Source organism: Bos grunniens, chromosome 12, assembly GCF_055505025.1.
Source record: "Bos grunniens cultivar Pamir isolate PY7600 chromosome 12, Bosgru_T2T1.0, whole genome shotgun sequence".
Taxonomy (NCBI): Eukaryota; Metazoa; Chordata; class Mammalia; order Artiodactyla; family Bovidae; genus Bos; species Bos grunniens.
The window spans coordinates 26,337,284-26,359,408 of record NC_141176.1 but is presented as its reverse complement, the minus strand read 5'-3'; the positions used below and the strand labels follow the sequence as shown (position 1 = coordinate 26,359,408).

Sequence of the window (22,125 nt, the reverse complement as noted above, 5' to 3'; positions counted from 1 at the left end):
CATTTTATATTTCTATGAGGAATAAACCAGGGTTCCAATTTTCTCCATGTCTTCTCCAACACTTATTATTTTCTGTCTCTCTCCCTCTTTATCTTTGGTTTGTTTATTTGTTGTTTTTTAAATTATAGCCCTTCCTGATAAGTATGAAGTAGTATCTCATTGTGATTTTTATTTATGTTTTCTTGATAAGTAGTGATGTTGACATCTTTTCATATGCCTATTAAAATCCTTTCTCATTTTTAATTGAGTTTTTTGTCGTTGAGTTGAAAGTGTTATTCTGGACATTAAATCCTTATCAAGTATATGATTTGCAAAAATGTTCTCTGATTCTGTAGGTTATTTATTTTCATTCTCTTGATAGTGTCCTTTGATGCACAAAAGTTTCTAATTTAATGATGTCCAGTTTATCAACTTTTGTTATTGTTACCTATGCTTTTGATATCATGTTTTTGAACCTATGGCCAAGTTCAAGCTCATGGAGATTTCCCCCTTTATTCTCTGCTAATAGTTTTGTTACTTTAGGACCTCAATTTAGATCTTTGATTCATTTTGAGTTATTTTTTATATCCAGTATGTATAGGGATCCAAATTTATCCTTTTGCAAATGATTATCCATTTTTCTTAGCACCATTTGCTAAAGAGACTATCCTTTCCCCATCAACAGATCTTGGTACTCTTGTTGAAAATCAGTTGAGCATAGATGCCCATGATGATTTTTAATGCAAAAGTAGTCCCTGAAAATTAAGCACAATTTAAAAATAAGTATTAGAGGTTTGAATAAAATTTCCTATTACCTCATATTTTCACTACCCAGGAGTAGTAAAAAATTATCATTTAATATATATCCTTTCAAATTATATTTCTACACATAAATGCAAAATTGTTAATAGTATAAGCAAAAATTGCTGTTGTAACAGCAATAGCTTACAAATTACTTTTCCCAGTTGATAATGTAGAGTAGTGCTGTCCAATCAAAATATGATGTGAGCTACATATGACTTTAAATTTTTTAAAACTATATTTTAAAAAGTGAAAAAAGAGTAGGTGAGATTAATTTTAGTAGTATATTTCATGTAACCTAAATATAATTTCAGCATACATGTAATCAATATAAAAGCATTTAAAATGAGGTATTTTACATTTCTTTTTTCCTTAGCCTTTCAAATCAGGCATATGTTTAATACTTAGAACGTTTATCAGGTCACACTAACCACATTTGAGGTGCTTATAATAGCTGCATGTGATGTAGATTCTGTATTGGTCAGTACAGCTCTTTCTTCATATATGAACATCTGTGTTTTTTTAAATGTTAATGTAGTCTAAAAATAGAACTAGGTATTCCAGAAGTCCAGAATATTGTAGGTCTTCAAGCAAAGATCAGCTAATTGTGTCAAAGATTCTTGCCCTGGGTAAAAAGGACAGACAATACATCAGTTTCTGTGCAACACTAAAATTCTAATGGCTTATCCAACTATAATTGCATTGTTATTCATGAATAAATATAAAATATTCTACTGTAACTGTACATAACTCTGCTTCATGGTAATAAAGCACAAACAGGGTTTTAACATTCCAGGTTTAATACTAGAACTTCCTTCTATTTTTAAATGGTAGCATAGATAATGGCTATGAGGTATTTTGGGGTATAATTTGTATATAATTAAGTTATATATATATAAATAAATGGGATAATTTATTATTTTGCCAAGATGTCAATTGAGATAGTGTGCACTACATGTTTGCTATATGAGAGTGAATAAGCCAAGCAGACAATGAAGCATCAACAGCTCAATCCTGAATGGTTGCTTCCCTATTTATTGTTGAAAATAAGGAAATTTTCTCAATGGTTTCTTGCTTCTATATAAGTACAGAAGTTAGCCACAAAGTATTAGTATATAAAAGGTCTCAGAAAATACATCTTGAGAAACATTAAATGTCTATTTTATCTTTGGTTTATCTGTGAACATATTTGACAAACTAAACTTGCATCATAGTTTAATATAATAATACCCAGCACTTTTATGATAGTCCCATACAGTCTAGAGCTCTTAATTCTAAAGATATAATTTCTCTTATATTCATATTTTAATTTATCTTATTTTTTCTGGCCAAGTATCTCAAGTTAACAAGTTTTCAGCATCACTGTGCTGATACACCTATTCTTAGCTCTAGAAAAACATAACATTGAAAGATGATCATCGAGTGGTATGAACAGTATTATATAACTTAAGATAAAATAGTATATCAGTCAAGACTTCGCTCTTACATGTTCTGTTAAATGTAACATTTTTTTACCATTAATCATTGATATTAGAGAAAGACATTCCTTGTTATTTCATTGACTATAGACCAGTAGGATTTTGTTTTATTGGTTTTAAGTTTTAAAAGTTCTTTTTTCTCAAAACTACATTCTAAAACCCTGTTCTAGCTTTTACTCTTTTCCTACCTATGTAAATCTTAAAATATGAAACATTCTCTTATTTAATAAAGTTGGCATTTCCTTTATTTCTTCTGATCATTTCTGGTAGCAGACAGTAAAGAAGGAGTATCCTCTCAAGTTCAGCTGAATATAAATTTGCTTATATGTTGTATATGTTCATAGATATAGAAAATGCTGTTTAAAAATATATATTGTAAACCAAACTAGATTATTTTTCATTATGAATACAAACATAAGTATGTATATGTATATATTCATAAGATTATTTATTATTAAAAGTTGTAGTAATTTTACTACACAATTCAGCAATCTACTGAGATCCTACGTAACCTCATTATCTTTGTACAGTACACCAACTCTTCTTTTAGTGATCAACCAGATATATTTCCATGTTGCCTAATGATTTTTCTATTATTGACCTCCATATAAATAATCTCTTTGTACTAGTCATTGATTATTCATTTCTTACTTTCAGGTTTTCCTACAATGCTTTCTGTAAACTATTCATAAAAATAAGCAATGAAAATTTTTTTAAAAGTCTATACTTTGAGTACTTGCTTATTTTTCCATTATTTTGCATTCATTGAAAACATTACTCATCTCTGTTTTTCTCTCTGCATAGTATTTTTTTTTACTTCAGTCCTTGTACTTAACAATTTTTCTTATTGAACAGAATTATAAGCATGCCAGTTATAATGAACATTTGTTATAAAGTTGTTTTGAGGAACATACCTATTTCTTTTATTGGCAACTAATGATAAATAGGCATTAAAGATATAGGAAGTAAAAACTGATTCTGGAGTTCCAAAAGACAAGATCTCAGTTTAACCTCCCATTTTTACCTTGAAATATTTCCCTTATTTTCAAGAAATTTGAAATGAATTAAGTCTCTAAGGACATTAACTTGGTTAATTTAATTATATACAAAACAGAAGGCAATGGAAACTGTGCACTGAATTGATACAGAGGAGAAAACACTGGTGGGGGAAAAATTATGTGCAGGGTCCAGTATTTCTACTGTGTTGTCTAACTGCCATAAAGTGATTGTGAAGAGAACATGGGGATTTCATTGTCATCCTTCTGGAACCTATTTGTCTTCAAAGTGTTTAGTTTCAAAGGATCCTTAACTTGATATCCAAATCTCTGAAAAAGTCCTTCATCTTGAGGAAATGTTATGCATCCATGTAGAAGAGTTAAAAAATTGTGACAAACCTGTCTATACTTGACAGCTCTCAACACGCGTTCAAACCCAGTTTAGTATGTTTCCCCACGAGGATAAAAATTTGATGCCTACGTTTAATTTACACCTTTTCTTATGGCTGCTCATTTTCTTCAGTAGTGGAGCAAGTGAGTGAGTGTATGTTTTCTCAAATGGCAGAAAACTTTGGAAGGATTTTGTAGCTAAGATTTTTGAGTATACTTTTTTCCTGTCATTGCCAAGAAATTGACTTTGTTGAGATGACAATGAATTATTATTATTATCCTTTTGTATACATTTTCATGTATTCATTTACTTTGTTTTGGGACAGTGATTAAAGTGTCCTTTCCTTGCCCAGCTACCTCCTATTTCTTAACTCTCAGTGTACTTTATATGTTGTGTACTTTTCTTGTCACAAAGCTTTTAATATCTCCCCTTTCAGTATTTTACTTAATTTTTATTTTTTAATTTTGGCTGTGCAAGGTGGCATATGGGATCTTTGTTCCCTAACCAGGGATCAAAGCCCCTTACCCTGTATTGAAAGCATGGGACCGCCAGGGAGGTCCTCCCTAATAATTCTTTTGAAACTTCTAAAATCAGTTACACAGCAACATGCATTTAAGAAATACATTTTGAAATGCAGAAACAAATGTGTATCAGTGTAAAGGAATAGAATCACTGCATAACCTCATTCATTACTCATTTTTTTACATGCTCATTATAAGGTAACACTTTCAGTCTTACACAAATACCATATTATGGGAATGAAATACTGTCTGAGAGCTAAAAAGGGCCATAGTAATAAGGGATGTGGACACTACAATAATTATGATGTAGTTATGATACAATAATATACTACTTTACAAATAAGTAGAAGGAATTTAAATAATTGAACAATTTGAAAGGAAATATACACATCACTTTACAATATCTAAATCACTCCATGCTGGTGAGTTAGGAACTTTGAGGTTTGTGTGTGTGCAGTCTTGTTGAGAGGGAAGAATGACTTTAGTCAGTAGTTCTCAGCACTAAATTCACGTCACAATCACTTGGGAAGCTTTAAAATATAATAACACTGATGCCTGGGCATATCTTCAGAGGCTATTCTGATATGACTGGTGCTTTTTAGCAACAGTCCTGTTGATTTTTTGTTAGTTCAGTCAGAACTCATGGATTTGTGATACTATAGATTTTAGAGAAATAAATTCAACAACAGAAATACATTGAGTATGTATAGTATGCCAGTCACTTGCTACTTATTACATATACATAGTTGGATAAAATAAGATCTTTCTTTTTATAAATGAGTTTATAATCTAGAGGGGACACATATGTGTGAGATACCACTACAAATTATAGATAATTATATTTCAGAGCGAATGTTCCATGAGTAATAAAAGTAATATTAAGTGGTGAGAAAATAATGATGTAGGCTTGATCCATTTCTCATTTCCAAAGTTTTAAAATTATTTCTTTACACACTTTGATATTTGCTTTGCCAACATAAATTATTGTTATAGTATTGCCCTTTTTCATAGGAGTAAAATCTAAAGACTCATTTACAGAATAGGAGAATATGCTATTTGTTACACTTCCTATGGGTTACTTTTTACTTCACATTTCATTTTTTTTCTTTCCACTTACACATTCTTGTTTACCACCAAATACTATATACCATATTTTGCTGACAATTCAAGGAGTTTAGAGTTTTCAACTAAAGATGCCCTCAAAATTGATTATTTGTTGTGGCTCAGCTGGGTCAGGAAGATCATCCTCTGAAGAAGGGAAAGGCTACCCACTCCAGTATTCTGGCCTGGAGAATTCCATGGACTGTACAGTTCATGGGCTTGCAAAGAATCAGACACGACTAAGCAACTTCACTTCACTACTAGCACAACTGTCATTTCAGAAATCATTAAACAAGCTTAAAACCTGCATTAAAGGGACTTCCCTGGTGGTCCAGTGGCTAAGATTCCACGCTCCCAATGCAGGGGGCCTGGGTTTGATCTCTGGTCAGGGAACTAGATCATGCTGGAACTAAATATCTTACATGCGGCAACTAAAGACCTGTATGCTGCAACGAAGATCGAAGATCCAACGTGCCGCAGCTAAGATCCAGTACAGCCAAATAAATCTAAAAACAAACAAACAAACCATATTCGATCTTGACATTTTCTGAGAGAATATACTTTATTTTGTGTGAAATATTTTGTTTTTCCTTTTTCTCTCTCATTTACCGTTTTTTAAAGTAAAGAAATATCCACATTCCCTTATGAGGTATATTTAAAATTCACCGTAACAATAGAGATTAAAATAAATGTCTCATGCAAGATTCCAGAAAACAATGATTTTAAACTCTTAAAAACTTATGTTTAAAATATCTAGTTTTATTGTTACTTTTACGGCTTGTTACTTCTCTAAGCCTTCTATTGAAGTAGCACCCTGGGGTGCAGTGGATAAAGGGGTGATACAAGCTGTAACCCATGCCATCCACCGTAACAGGAGCATTCTATGCTCTTATGTTTTAAAATTCATATTTACTATATTTTCTTATATTACTTACAATTTTAAATTATATGGCTTTGTTTTTTCCTCTCAGACATCAGATAAATGAATATGTATGACCTGGACTTAGTATGTCTTCTGTCTGGGACTTTGATCTCATATTGCAATTTGAAAAATAAAAAAAATTAAACTCACTTTCTTAAGGAAAGACAACTGGTAACATTTTTTTAGCCTTATAAATATTAATTAATGTAGTTAAAAGAAATTGACTTAATAAATTAAAATTGTCCAAATTGATTATTGTAGTTGATGTGAAATTTTGAAAATCTTCACACTAGGTGAATTCTGCTTTGGTCCTTACTAAAGACCAGGCCTGGAAAACTACTCTTGTACCCCAAGCTATATAACCTTAAAGTGTAACCAGTCGGCTTCTGTGGTAGAAAATATAATATTCATGTTTGGCAAGCAAATAACTACTAGAACTAGAAAAAAGATACTGGGAAACGTATATTTATAATGTTTTAAACATAATATAAATTTCATATGTAAGGTCTTTTTTCTCTGTTTCCCATCTAACATCACTAAACTTCACAATTGAACTCTTGTTGCCTTAATGCTGTATATAGTCATTGTGCAGTTTGCATCTTCTATTTCTTCTGTTTCTGTGGTTACCACAGATGAATAAAATGTGCTTCTTCCTGCAATGATTCAATATCTAAAATCTAATCATATAATATGCATATAAACATACAAAAATGAAGTTGCAGAGACATATGGAAAGTACTATTATGTTATCAAGTTTTAAACTGTGTGTTAGAAAATTGGCATTTTAGCTTTTGTCATCTTAAAATCCTATGTCACATAAGTGTTTGATATGCAATGGCACCTCACTCCAGTACTCTTGCCTGGAAAATCCCATAGACAGAGGAGCCTGGTGGGCTGCAGTCCATGGGGTCGCGAAGAGTCAGACATGACTGAGCGACTTCACTTTCACTTTTCACTTTCATGCATTGGAGAAGAAAATGGCAACCCACTCCTGTGTTCTTGCCTGGAGAATCCCAGGGACAGGGGAGCCTGGTGGTCTGCCATCTATGGGGTCGCACAGAGTCGGACACAACTGAAGTGACTTAGCAGCAGCAGTAGCAGCATGTCTGAGAAAGGATGACCAGGACAGTTAGAGGTGGCAGAAGAGCAAGATAGACTAAACCCATAATTTTTTTTTTTTTTTTTTGCTTGGGTTCAGAGAACATAAAATAGTTTCCCTTCCTATGGATGGGAAAAAATAGAAATAGAGATCCTTTCGTTTTGTGTTCTCTCTTTAGAACCAGCTATGTAAGTGGAGCCAGCTCCAGAGGTAGAGGTAGTTCCATCATTAGCTGTCAAACAACTCCATCAGCACTACACAGCTATAGCAAATACTAGAACCAGTCCCAGCAGTACCTCTGAGCTAGAACCAGTGCCTGCACTAGCACTGGAATAAAGGTAGGTCCACCCGTATATCTAGAGCCAGCTAGCTTACCAGCTCCTTTTTAACGCCAGCTCTGGCTTCAGCTCTAGAGGTGACATCAGTTCCAGATCTATAGTTGTCTAAAGTCATTTCTCTCAGCAATTCTCACACCAGGCCTGGCACCAGTGCCAGAATTAGAATCAGTCCCAGAACTGGATCCAATTCACAACCAGTTCTAGCACTACTGTCTGAGCTAGAGTTAGTTTGGCACCAAATCCAGAGAGAGAACTAGGGTCAACAGCACACCTAGTGCCAACCTCAGCACTGTATCCAGCACCAGCACCAGAGTTGGAGTCTCTCCACAGCTAGAGCCAGCTCAGGCACCAACTCCTGGGCCCATTCTTCAGCCTGAGTTGGCACCAGCTCTCAGGCCATCCTCTGGCTCTGGTGCGACTCCACCACCAGAGCATCCCTTACCCTCCTCTGGAATGACGTCTTTTTTATTTTTGTAGTTTCACTTTCGTGTTTCATATATTTTGTGGTTTGCTATATTTTAATTTTTCAGTTCACATATAATAATATTTTTAGCTTATTATTAAAAAATGCTGTTAGTGATTAAAGGGTCTTGTATTTTTCAGTTTTCCTGAGCCAATGTATGTACATGGATGTTTTCTAATATTTTGCAGCTGTTCTTAATTTTGCTAGATCTTTTCTTGTCCTTTTCAACTACTCTTTTTCTAATCTTAAAAATGTGAATGGCTCCCAAGAATCAGCCTAGGTCTTCCTGTTTATTCTTCTTTGGAGACTTTGACTTAATGCTGTGCCTCAATTAATGCAAAATATATGAGGATAGCAATAAGTCATTTTGTTAAAATGTAGAGAAAAGTGTTGCCTATAATTGTTTTCAACAAAAATTATTTGAAAGGTTTAATAAGTTCAATACAGTGCAACAAAGATCTTATCATTTTGATAAAGGTTATGGCAGCTAAAATACAATATGCTCAGTTACGTCTGACTCTTTGCAACCCCATGGGCTGGAGCTCGCCAGGCTCCTCTGTCCATAGGATTTTCCAGGCAAGAATACTGGAGTGGGTTGCCATTTCCTTCTCCAGGGTATCTTCCTGACTCGAATTGAACCCGAATTTCCTGCATTGACAGGTGGCTTCTTTACCACTAGTGTTACCTGGGAAGCGTTTAAACACAATGGCTTTGCTGAAAACAGAGTCATTTAGGCTTTTATTAGATCATTCCTGTCCTCAGACTATCACCTCCCTGTTTCCAAGTTGTTGATTCTGTCTCCTGGGGAAATATAGATTCATGATTTGTTCTATTTCTTAACAGAGCTACTTAGAACAGAGAATATTTACAAAGCAATTACCTACTTTGGGGGACCACACTTATTCCCAGCATGTGTTCAAAGCTTTAAAAGGAAACAAGATCAGGAACAGAGTGAAGGAGTGACATGGAGACTGTGTTTCCGAAAGCCATAGTCATGGCCAACACTTAATTAGTAGAAAATCATGGAGGAAAACTCTATAGATGGGTGGCATGACTGATCAATAAGGATTTTTAATAAAACTTTATTAGGCAAATATTTATTTGTAGTATCATTGAAAGGGGTATAATCTTTAATCTAAAAAACTAAATTTGCCAGCTATATTAGAAAGACCAAGAAAATTAAAGTCCCTGGAATAAATTAATAAGCAAAAAGCTCTTTAAAACATATTCTAAATATGCCATAAAAAGAGTGTAAAATAAGCAACATTTTACTGTCACAGTGAGGATCTGTTCTTGTGACCTCACTTTCTATCTCAGTCTGCATCACTGGGAATTCAAAAGCGCCTTTTAACTAAACAATAAAGGATTGCTTTTAAAATTCTCATTTCTCAGAAAATAGCATTTGTTAACAATCTTTTAGAAAGATTTAGAAATATCACGTGGAAGTTATTAGCATCAACATGATCCTTAAACCAGATGTTAACTTTCATTTACGTGCTCATTTTTCTTACACGTGGTCTGCTCTCTCCTTTTAGGAATGGCAAAATTCTATTCAGAAGAATGCAGGACTTGCATTTATTGAGCTCATCAATGAAGGAAGGTAATTAATTGTACAGTATTTAGACAACTAGTCAGTGTACATTTTATTCCACTGGGTGACTGCTCTTTCCTGCCATCTGTTCCAAAAATATGTAACAAAATATATTTTAGTTAAATGATTTATCACACAGGTACTTATACCTTAAAGGAACAAAGTTTAAAATGTTTAGCAATTTTCATTTGGGAGAGGGGAAGCAGGTATGAAATAAAGGGACAAAGTCTGTAAGATTTGTGTGAGTTCTGAGCCATGTCTTACCAAATAGTAAAGTTGTTTTACACAGATCAAGTGAACCCAGCCTGCAGTCCCATCTGCTGCTCCATCTGTTCTCAAAGCCGTGTTCAGTGTTTACTCCCTCAGCCCGTCTCAGTTCGTATGAAGTAGTTTCATTTGACCATATCATGCTCTCTGCTATCCCAGTAAAAATGCGAGAGAAGTTAAATGTAGGAACTACAGTGGTCTGGCTAGGAACATGTTTATACCATTGTTAAAATGATGTCATGGTGAGATTTATATTTGAGCTCATTATTGCATTTATCACTTTTATGATAAACTGTCGTTCATTATGATTTTTCCTATACTTTATTGGCAGTGAATATAGTAAGACAGATGTAACGGACAACATCCTGACATGTATAGCTTCTCTTAGCCAAAGACTTGCATCCCTTACAACTTGAGTTTCATCTGTGACAGAGTGTGTTCTTTGGAAAATAATGCCTGAAGATTTGTCATAGTCTGTGTCTCATTTGAAACCATATTTAATTATATTAATAAGGAAATAATTTTACTGTATGTAAAACTTACCTTTATCAAAAGAGGTGTCATGAAAGAATATTTTACAGGGTAGTCTTTGAAACCTGTGTTGTTTGAAACCTATGCTATAAATACCTATTTTGAAAAAAGTTAAATACAATTTAGTGGTTTTTTTTCCATCAATGTTTTATATTCTGAGAAATAGCCTCTGTTTTTACAACAATTCATCTTACTATGCATTTCTCACTTAGATATTTTATGACTGAGTTATTTTTAGTCATAACATTACAACTCTAAATATTAAAATGAAATTTGCCCTACTGCCAAGCAAAAGATACAAGAGAATATTAGTTTTCTTTTATAGCATAATCATTTTAAACATAGTAATATACTCTACTTCTTATAAAACTTTATTGCGAAAATAATTGATAATAATTATTATCCATGTTCAGGCAATGAAAAATAGAAAAAAATTATTTGTTCAGGCAGTTCATTGTCATATGAGTTATAAAATCTCTCATTTCACATAATGCTAGTTTTGCTAACTCATTTCAGCTGTGAAGTAAAAAACGAAAATTATGCTGTTTATCAGGAATTCTGAAGAGTTAACAAATTGAACCTCTAGCTTGTAAGATTAAGATTATAGTTATTTCTTGGAAAAGAAGAAGAGTGAAAATTTTGCTAGTAGAGATTTTTAGCTTTTGAAACTGTTTTGTTATTCATTGGTAGTGTTTGGCATTTATTTTGATTTAGGGAAGGAGTTGGAATTATAGAAAGTAGTTATAATTTTTTTTAATTTAATCCAGGAAAACCTCTAAATGCTCATCATAATATTCTTTGTGCCATTTTAGGTTTGTTTTTCCATTTTTATACCAGTAGTTTCTCCAGTAAAAATGATTTTGGAACAAATAGTGAAATATAGCTAGCTATAAATATATAATCACATCTCATGTATATATTAACACAGCAAATGTCTATTTAGCACCTACTATATGTGACTCAGATGGTAAAGCATCTGCCTACAATGTGGGAGACCTGGGTTCAATCCCTGGGTCAGGAAGATCTCCTGGAGAAGGAAATGGCAACCCGATCCAGTATTCTTGCCTGGAAAATCCCATGGACAGAGGAGCCTAGTAGGCTACAGTCCATGGGGTTGCTAAGAGTTGTACCTGACTGAGCGACTTCACTTTCATATACCAAACACCATTATGGGCACTGGGAATAGAGAAGTGAATGAGACAAACATGTTTCTAAATTTTGGAGGAAAGACAAACAGACTAGCACATACAGTAACACAAGGGTGCTGTGATAGGGTCCGATGTTACAGGTACTAATCTGAGAAGAAGGATGAGCACTTAACCTAGTCTGGAGGGGTGCATTCTCCAGTTGGTGGTAGTGTCAGGGTTTTCAAAAAGTGCATCCAAGCAAAGCCAAGACCATGAAACAAAAATAATCTTTCCAACAAATGATGCTGGAACAACTGGATGTCCAAAAATAAATGCAGACACAGACTTTATACTCTTCACAAAACTTAGCTCAGTGTGGATCACAGACTTAAATGTAAAATGAAAAATTATGAAACTCATAGAAGATACAAAGGAGAAAATCTAGATGATATGTTTGGTGATGAGTTTTTAGTTCTAAACCTAAAGGCATGATCCATGAAAGAAAGAACTGATGAGCTGGACTTCATTAAAATGAACTTCTGCTCTGCAAAAGACAGTAGCAAGAGAATGAGAAGACAGCCACAGACTGAGAGAAAATACTTGCAAAAGACACATCTAATAAAAGACTGTTATCTAAAGTATACAAAGACCTCTTAAGACTCAGCAATAAGAAAACTGATTAGAAAATGAGCCGTAGACCTTAACAAGTTCCTAAACAAAAGATGTACAGATGGAAAATAAGCAAAGGAAAAGATGTTCCACATCATAGGTCATCAGAAAAATGGAAATTTAAACAACAGTAAGATACTACTACACACCTATTAAAAGAGCCAAAACCCAGAACCCTGGCGACAGCAAGTGCTGCTCAGGCTGTGGAGTGACAGGAACTCTCATTCTTCGCTGGTGGAAATGCAGAATGGTACAGCCACTTTGGAAGACAGGTTGGCATTATTAAACTTAGTCTTCCCATGCAATACAGTAGCCATGCTCCTTGGTACTACCCAAAGGAATTAGAAACTTACATTCACACAAAAACCTGCATGTGGTGTTTATAATCATTTTATTCACAATTTCTAAAACTTGTAAACAGCCAAGATGCACTTTAGTAGGTGAATAGATAAATAACTACCTATTTATCTGATGCATTAAGACAATGGAGTATTTATTAATTAGTGCTAAACAGAAATGTGCTATCAAGCCATGAAAAGACATAAAGGAACTTTAATTCCATATTTCAAGATGAAAGAATCCAATATATGAAAAAGCTACTGTATGATTCTAACTATATGACATTATGGGAAAAGGCAAAACTGTGGACACAGTAAAAAGATCTGTGGTTGCCAGGGCTTAAGGGGAAGCAGAGATGGATAGGCAAAGCACAGAGGATTTTTAGGGCATGAATCGACCCTGTATGATACTGTAATACTGGATACATATCATTTTGCATTTTTCCAGACCTTTGTAATATGCAACACAAAGCGTGAATGGTCATGTAAACTGTAGACTTTGGGTGATAATGCAGTCTATCAATGTAGGTTCATAATTTGTAGCAAATGTAACCACTGTAATGGGGATTAGTGATAATGAGGGAGAGTACAATAAGTTGGGGAGGACATCTGGGATATCTCTGTAACTTCTGTTTAAGTTTGCTGTGAACCTTAAACTGCTCTTAAAATTAGTCTATAAAAAGAGTGAAAGTAGGAGGCCCTATTGCCAAAAAAGAACGGCAACCCACTCCAGTATTCTTGCCTAGAGAATCCCATGGACAGAGGAGCCTGGCAGGGTCCATGGGGTCGCAAAAAGTCAGACACGACTGAGCGCTCATTAGTTGGTATAGTACAGTAAACAGAGCACCATGTTAGTTGAGAACTGAGAAATGATTAGGACATGGCTAGATGAAAGGAAAAAAAAAAAAGTAGGAATAAAATTCTGGACTGAGGGAATAGTATAGTGCAAAAGCCTATTGGTGAGAGCCAGCAAGACGTGTTGCTGGAGAGCTCTTCTCAGTCATGCAAACAGCTGTTTCAGCGCATATTGTGTGCCAGCCACAGAGAGGCCAGGGTCATCCCTTTATGGCAAGAATCCTACCATGAAGGGGTTTGTAAGTAGTGCTAAGGATGCAGGAGTGTAAAGGATGGAAGAAGTTTGGCATAATCTGCAGAGTGACAAATGGATTTCTGGGGCTGGAGACTGGAAGCGAGATAGCTGTCTGAAATTTCAGAATCTCGTTGAAGAGAATGGTGTCATAAACCAACTAAGAGTGGCTATGAGGATGGAAGAAGTGGACAAGTTTGAAGTAGCTGGTGGCTCAGGTGGTAGAGAATCCACCTACAATGGGGGAGACCTGGTTTTAATCCCTGGATTGGGAAGATCCCCTGGAGGAGGGCCTAGCAATCCACTCCAGTATTCTTGCCTGGAGAATCCATCTCATGGACAGAGAAGCCTGGTGGGCTACAGTCCATGGGGTCACAAAGGGTTGGACAGACTGAGCAACTCAACACACAACAGAACACTTAGAAATTAAATCTACAGAACTGCTGATAGATTGAATGGTAGAGAGGACAGAAGGAATCATGGGTACTTTGCTTTCTTGTTTAAGAGCTGGATAATTTACAATACTGTAGTTTACTTAGAACAATACGGAAAGAGAAACGTAGGTTGAGTAAGAGATGTTTTTATTTTTGGTTACACTGAGTTCATGGGCTTCAAAGGTGGAGTTAGTGGTAAAAATAAATAAGTAAATAAATCCGTTAGGGCTTTCCTTGTAGCTAAGTGGGTAAAGAATCTGCCTGCAATGCAGGAGACCTGGGTTTGATCCCTGGGTTGGGAAGATCTTCTGGAGAAGGAAATGGCAACCCATTCCAGTATTTTTGCCTGGAGAATCCCATGGACAGGGGAGCCTGGCAGTCTGCACTCCATGGTGTCACAAGAGTCAGACACGACTTAGCGTCTAAACCACCAACCACTGCCAGTGCAGGACAAAGCTTTGATCCCTGGGTCAGGAAGATCTCCTGGAGTAAGAAATGTCAACCCACTCCAGTATTCTTGCCTGGAATGAGGAGAGGAGCCAGAAGGCTACAGTCCATGAGGTCTCAAAGAGTCAGACACGACTGAGCATGCAGTCACATGCTCTGAATTCGTAGCACCTATGAAAGTTCCAAGTAGAAATGTTAGATTGATGTCTTAGATTTTGGGTGTCAGGCTTCAAAGAGACAGCTCTTGTTGTTTAGTCCCTTGAGTTTTGTCTGGCTCTTTTCTGACCCCATGGACTGTAGCCCACCAGGCTCCTCTGTCCATGGATTTCCCAGGCAAGAATACTGGAGTGGGTTGACATTTCATCCTCCAAGGGATCTTCCTGACCCAGGGATCGAACCCACGTCACCTGCATTGGCAGGTGAGTTCTTTGCCACTGAGCCACTTGGGAAGCCCAAAGAGACAGCTCATGTAGAGATTTAGATTCAGGAGTTCTCAGCTTGCATGCGGTCAGTGGGGGATAAGGATGCAAATGTGGTGCTCAGAGAGAGTGTGTAGAGTGGAAAACCTGGGGCCAGGCTCTTACTGCTGTTTCTGCTGGGAGTCTTCTTTCCCCACATCTTCACATGATTGATTCCACCCGTCATTGAGAATCCGCTTAAATGTCACACTCTCAGAGAGGCTCCCCTGACCATATTATTGAGTTATCAATTCAGTAGCATTGTCTCAAAATACTTTCTTTATACAAGGTTCAAATACCAGTTCTCCTATTGATAAACTAGGCATGTAATATAATCTCCCTCTGATATTGTTTCACATCTTGCCTAGTTTCTCTGAAAGTTGGAAGTAATATATGACATTTTTTTTACAACTACAGTAATATTGGCACCTTAAAAATAGAAGTTTTTTTATTATTTTTTGTTATGACATATTATATTTTGCTGACTCCTATCTTTACTTTGGCCCTTTCCTTTTCAATTTAAACTTTTCTCTTTCATAAATTTGAACTGGGAGTTCCAAATCAAAAAAATATCATATTTAAATGGTTGGGATGTAGTTATAGTAAAGACATATTGCTTTGTTTATCTGGCCTATATTTGTTGATGCCCACTATATCCAGGCACATGTTAGATTCTTTGCATACACTTTTAGCACATTTCCATGGAAATGCAACATTTTTCTTAACATTTGCTAATACTGTAAAATGAAACATGCATAAAATGTTTTCTCTTGGTTGTTAAATATCAGTTTTAATTTGTCCTTGTGGGAATGAAGATAAAAATCTTTAAGTGGAAATTGTTATAAATGTTTATGCTACTTAACATCTACACTCGTGAATAAAATTCATCAATCATAGGTGGAGAAAGCAATTGTGCAGTTGTCTACAATTAACAGGACAAAAACAGTTGATGAATGTGCAGCTGAATTAAAATACTCCCTAGGACAGGCTGAAATTATAAACTGGATCATTTAAAGGAATCTAACAAAGGATCTTTATAATTAAAACAAAGCAAGGTTAATGGGATGTAAAATTGCCTATAATATCTTGGCAATAATAATTGGATTTTAAATTATTAAAATATGAATTGAACTATAAAGCAAATAAGAAAGACTTTTAAATTATAGAACTTGAGTAATCTTTTGAAATAAATTAATCATTTGCCTAAAATAAACCTTTATCACTCTTTTGGAAATGTATAGGATACAATTAATGAATATTCATGACAAGTCAGAATATATTCTTGTTTAGCATGGAATTTGACCTATGGTTCATGAGATTCCAATTTATTGGTTTGTTTTTTAAAATCTGAAAAATACATACCTTACATTTCTTACATTTTGAAGAAGAGAAGCATATTGCATTCAAGTATAATTTTTTACTGATAATATAACCTAAACTTTAATATCCTCTTTAATTTAACAAATGCTATTTAATAATTGAACCAATAAGCTTTAGTTTGCTTGAGTTTGTTTCGTGTCCTTGATTTGGCAAAAACTATGTTTTAAAAAGGGGATTCCCAGGTAGCTCAGCTGTAAAGAATCTGTCTACAGTGCAGGAGATTGGGTTCGATTGCTGGATGGGAAAGTTTCCCTGGAAAAGACATAGGCTACCCACTCCAGTATTTTTGGCCTTCCCTGGTGGTTCAGATAGTAGAGAATGTGCCTGCAATGCGGGAGACCCGCATTTGATCCCTGGGTTGGGAAGAACCCCTAGAGGAAGGCATGGCAACCCACTCCATTATTCTTGCCTGGAGAATCTTCATAGACACAGGAGCCTGGAAGACTACAGTCCATGGGGTCGCAAAGAGTCGGACACGACTGAACAACTAAGCACAGCAAAGCACATGTTTGAAAAACCAGCACCTTCAGACTCTATAAGAAACTTTTTTCTTAGAGTTGAGATTCTGATTTTGAACCAAGAAACCATAGAACTGCCTAAAAAACAAAGTTCCCTCTATATTTTTTCATGTAATACCTTATTTATACTTTTTTCTTACTATTCAGTTATTCATTTTAAATATTAGTAAATTATTAAACATATAAGCTTCATAAATCAGGTAAAAAATTCTGTGCTTTTACAAAATTTATAGATCTTAAACAGTATCGCTAATTTATAGACTTAAATTTAGATATTGACAATGAATAATACATTTACTGAAAACGAAGATAAACAGCTCCCATTTAATAATGGCTAAATTTCAAGTAAAAAGGAAATTATTTCAAGATTAGTAATCATAAATTTTGTCTGAATTACATTTAGAACCATATTTTTAAAATATATGCATATATATATATGTATTTAGGTTTTTTTTAGTCCCTCTGAGAACGACTTCAAATGGACTTTCCTTCTAGGCACCATTATTTTAGCTTTGGTGAGAGTTAAGTAGTCTGACAGAATGTGGTCCACTGGAGAAGGGAATGGCAAACCACTTCAGTATTCTTGCCTTGAGAACCCCATGAACAGTATGAAAAGGCAAAATGATAGGATACTGAAAGGGGAACTCCCTGGGTCGGTAGGTGCCCAATATGCTGCTGGAGATCAGTGCAGAAACAACTCCAGAAAGGATGAAGGGATGGAGCCAAAGCAAAAACAATACCCAGTTGTGGATGTGACTGGTGATAGAAGCAAGGTCCGATGCTGTAAAGAGCAAGATTGCATAGGAACCTGGAGTGTCAGGTCCATGAATCAAGGCAAATTGGAAGTGGTCAAACAGGAGATGGCAAGAGTGAACATCGACATTCTAGGAATCAGCAAACTAAAATGGACTGGAATGGGTGAATTTAACTCAGATGACCATTATATCTACTAATGCGGGCAGAACCTCTGAGAAGAAATGGAGTAGCCATCATGGTCAACAGAAGAGTCCCAAATGCAGTACTTGGATGCAATCTCAAAAAGGACAGAATGATCTCTGTTCATTTCCAAGGCAAACCATTCAGTATCACAGTAATCCAAGTCTATGCCCCAACCAGTAATGCTGAAGAAGCTGAAGTTGAACTGTTCTATGAACACCTACAAGACCTTTTAGAACTAACACCCAAAAAAGATGTCCTTTTCATTATAGGGGACTGGAATGCAAAAGTAGGAAGTCAAGAAAGACCTGGAGTAACAGGCAAATTTGGCCTTGGAATACAGAATGAAGCAGGGCAAAGGCTAATAGAGTTTTGCCAAGAGAACGCCCTTGTCATAGCAAAACCCTCTTCCAACAACACAAAGAAGACTCTATACATGGACGTCACCAGATGGTCAACATCGAAATCAGATTGATTATATTCTTTGCAGCCAAAGATGGAGAAGCTCTATACAGTCAGCAAAAACAAGACCGGGAGCTGACTGTGGCTGAGATCGTGAACTCCTTATTGCCAAATTCAGACCTAAATTGAAGAAAGTAGGGAAAACCACTAGACCATTCAGGTATGACCTAAATCAAATTCCTTATGATTATACAGTGGAAGTGAGAAAAAGATTTAAGGGACTAGATCTGATAGAGTGCCTGATTAACTATGGACGGAGGTTCAAGACATTGTACAGGACACAGGGATCAGGACCATCCCCATGTAAAAGAAATGCAAAAAAGCAAAATAGCTGTCTGGGGAGGCCTTACAAATAGCTGTGAAAAGAAGAGAAGTGAAAAGCAAAGGAGGAAAAGAAAGATATAAGCATCTGAAGGCAGAGTTCCAAAGAATAGCAAGGAGAGATAAGAAAGCCTTCCTCAGTGATCAATGCAAAGAAATAGAGGAAAACAACAGAATGGGAAAGACTAGAGATCTCTTCAAGAAAATTAGAGATACCAAGGGAGCATTTCATGCAAAGACGGGCTCAATAAAGGGCAGAAATGGTAGGGACCTAACAGAAGCAGAAGATATTAAGAAGAGGTGGCAAGAATACACAGAAGAACAGTACAAAAAAGAGCTTCATGACCCAGATAATCACGATGGTGTGATCACGCACCTAGAGCCAGACATCCTGGAATGTGGTATCTAAGCAGACCTTAGAAACCATCACTACAAACAAAGCTAGTGGAGGTGATGGAATTCGGGTTGAGCTATTTCAAATCCTGAAAGATGATGCTGTGAAAGTGCTACACTCAATATGCCAGCAAATTTGGAAAACTCAGCAGTGGCCACAGGACTGGAAAAGGTCAGCTTTCATTCCAATCCCAAAGAAAGGCAATGCCAAAGAATGCTCAAACTACCACACAATTGCACTCATCTCACATGCTAGTAAAGTAATGCTCAAAATTCTGCAAGCCAGGCTTCAGCAATACGTGAACCGTGAACTTCCTGATGTTCAAGCTGGTTTTAGAAAAGGCAGAGGAACCAGAGATCAAATTGCCAACATCCTCTTGATCATGGAAAAGGCAAGAGAGTGCCAGAAAAACATCTATTTCTGCTTTATTGACTATGCCAAAGCCTTTGACTGTGTGGATCACAATAAACTGTGGAAAATTCTGAAAGAGATGGGAATCCCAGACCACCTGACCTGCCTCTTGAGAAACCTATATGCAGGTCAGGAAGCAACAGTTAGAACTGGACATGGAACAACAGACTGGTTGCAAATAGGAAAAGGAGTACGTCAAGGCTGTATATTGTCACCCTGCTTATTTAATTTCTATGCAGCGTACATCATGAGAAACGCTGGGCTGAAGGAAGCACAAGCTGGAATCAAGATTGCTGGGAGAAATATCAATAACCTCAGATATGCAGATGACACCAACCCTTATGGCTGAAAGTGAAGAGGAACTAAAAAGCCTCTTGATGAAAGTGAAAGAAGAGAGTGGAAAAGTTGGCCTAAAGCTCAACATTCAGAAAACAAAGATCAAGGCATCTGGTCCCATCACTTCATGGGAAATAGATGGGGAAACAGTGGAAACAGTGTCAGACTTTATTTTGGGGGGCTCCAAAATCACTGCAGATGGTGATTGCAGCCAGGAAATTAAAAGATGCTTACTCCTTGGAAGGAAAGTTATGACCAACCTAGATAGCATATTCAAAAGCAGAGACATTACTTTGCCAACAAAGGTTCTTCTAGTCAAGGCTTTGGTTTTTCCAGTGATCATGTATGGATGTGAGAGTTGGACTGTGAAGAAAGCTGAGCACCGAAGAATTGATGCTTTTGAACTGTCGTGTTGGAGAAGACTCTTAAGAGTCCCTTGGACTGCAAGGAGATCCAACCAGTCCATTCTAAAGGAGATCAACCCTGGGTGGTCTTTGGAAGAACTGATTCTAAAGCTGAAACTCCAATAATTTGGCCATCTCATGCGAAGAGTTGACTCATTGGTAAAGACTCTGATGCTGGGAGGGATTGGGGGCAGGAGGAGAAGGGGACAACAAAGGATGAGATGGCTTTATGGCATCACCGACTCAATGGACCTGAGTTTGAGTGAACTCCGGGAGTTGGTGATGGACAGGAAAGCCTGGTGTGGGGCAATTCTTGGGTCATAGAGAGTCAGACACAACTAAGCGACTGAACTGAACTGAACTGAAGTAGTTTATTTCATAAGACACAAATGGTTTCTTACATTTAAAACAATGAAAAGGGAAAGGTACCCTATTTTTGGTAGAGTCATTTCAGTGCCATATTTCTTCCTGTTCCTTTTTTCCTAAAGACATAGTTTTGTTGTTGTTTTTATTGTTCTTTCTTACTACAAGCAAATGCCAGCTAGGATTCAAAAAACCAGTCATGGCATGGTTTCCCAGGTGGCTCAGTGTTAAAGAATCTGCCTGCCAGTGTGAGAGTTGCACGAGACATGAGCTCAATCCTGGGTCAGGAAGACCCCCTGGGAGAGGAAATGGCAGCTCCCCCAGTGTTGTTGCCTGTATAGATAGTACCATGGACAGAAGAGCCTGGTGGTCTACAGTCCATGGTGTTGCAAAGAATCAGACACGACTGAGGAACTGAGCACGTGTGCACATAGTCATGGCCTGGCCATTAATTTAGTCTAGGAACTCTCCCCAAGGTGTCTGGGTAATGGCTTCAATGCTTTGATTATAGGCTGATTAGTTCCCATATTCATAAGGTGACAACACAGACGATTTATATCCCTCAGTTGCTCTCTACAGAACAATGTGTGGAAAAACAGAATACTTATTTTATAGCATGACTGTTGTAAAGAGTCACAGTCCAAGCTAAAAGGATTAGTTATTTTCTAATTACCAAAAATAGTGTAATAGCAGTACAGGTATTTCTGACATTCTTAATTTCTATATAATTACCATACATACAGGAAAAAAAACTGAATAAATGCTATAAAATACTTGTTAAATAGTGTTAGCAGTGATATAAATACATTTTACATCTGGTCTTCATCTGAAAGTAATTTGTAATTGAGAAGTTAGAGTTTATATGCACAAAATGTTAAACAGTTCAAAATGTCACAGGCATTATAAATAAGTCGTGCAAAAAAAATGGTATAAAAATTGCATTGACTGTAGAAGAAGGACCTGTTCCTGTAGACAGTGATGATTGGGGAAGGCTTCTTTTAGGGCCTAAACAGATAGAGGCACACTATGTAGGATTAAAAAAAGAAAAAAAAAAAAATCAACTCTAGTTTTTTTTGTGAAAATAAGATTTAAAACAATAAAAAATACCTTTATGTTTTTTATTATCCAATAAAGCAAATATGGACATAATTTTATTTTAAAAATTATAATCTCCTTTGAACTTTATATTATTTAAATTGAAAAATGAGAATCGTATTTTTTTCCAGATTTTTTAATAGTCTTTAAAAAAATCACAGGAAGAAATTGAACTTTTCTGATTCAGTCAAACTTTTCCTTACAGTGTCACCAGAAACTTTATGCCTTTCCTTTTACATTCTGGGGCCACTGAAATTAACGCAGAGGTATTACATCTGCTCCTACACTGTGTGGCCACTTCTCTTCTGATAAGGACCTGTCTTCTTGACTAAATCGGGATCTAAAAATCTAATCTTACAGCTTGAGCATGTACTATTTCTTCTAGTTTTTAGGATATGTGAGACATTACACACCCATTTTCTAATCAGAAGACTAAAACTTAAGACACATGGAAAATTATTTGTCCAA

At 36.0% G+C, this 22,125-nt stretch overlaps 1 protein-coding gene across 9 annotated transcripts in view; it reads left to right on the top strand.

Moving 5' to 3' along the window:
- NBEA (neurobeachin) overlaps positions 1-22,125 on the top strand; it is a 672,061-nt gene that overhangs the window by 323,503 nt on the left and 326,433 nt on the right. For 7 of the 9 annotated variants that reach the window (XM_086329378.1, XM_086329374.1, XM_086329377.1 and 4 more), the window contains one exon: positions 9,624-9,688. The exons of the other annotated variants lie outside the window; for them this stretch is intronic. In XM_086329378.1, the coding sequence (XP_086185504.1) occupies positions 9,624-9,688 (65 nt within the window). The remainder of the gene's footprint in view (positions 1-9,623; positions 9,689-22,125) is intronic. 9 annotated transcript variants of the gene reach the window in all.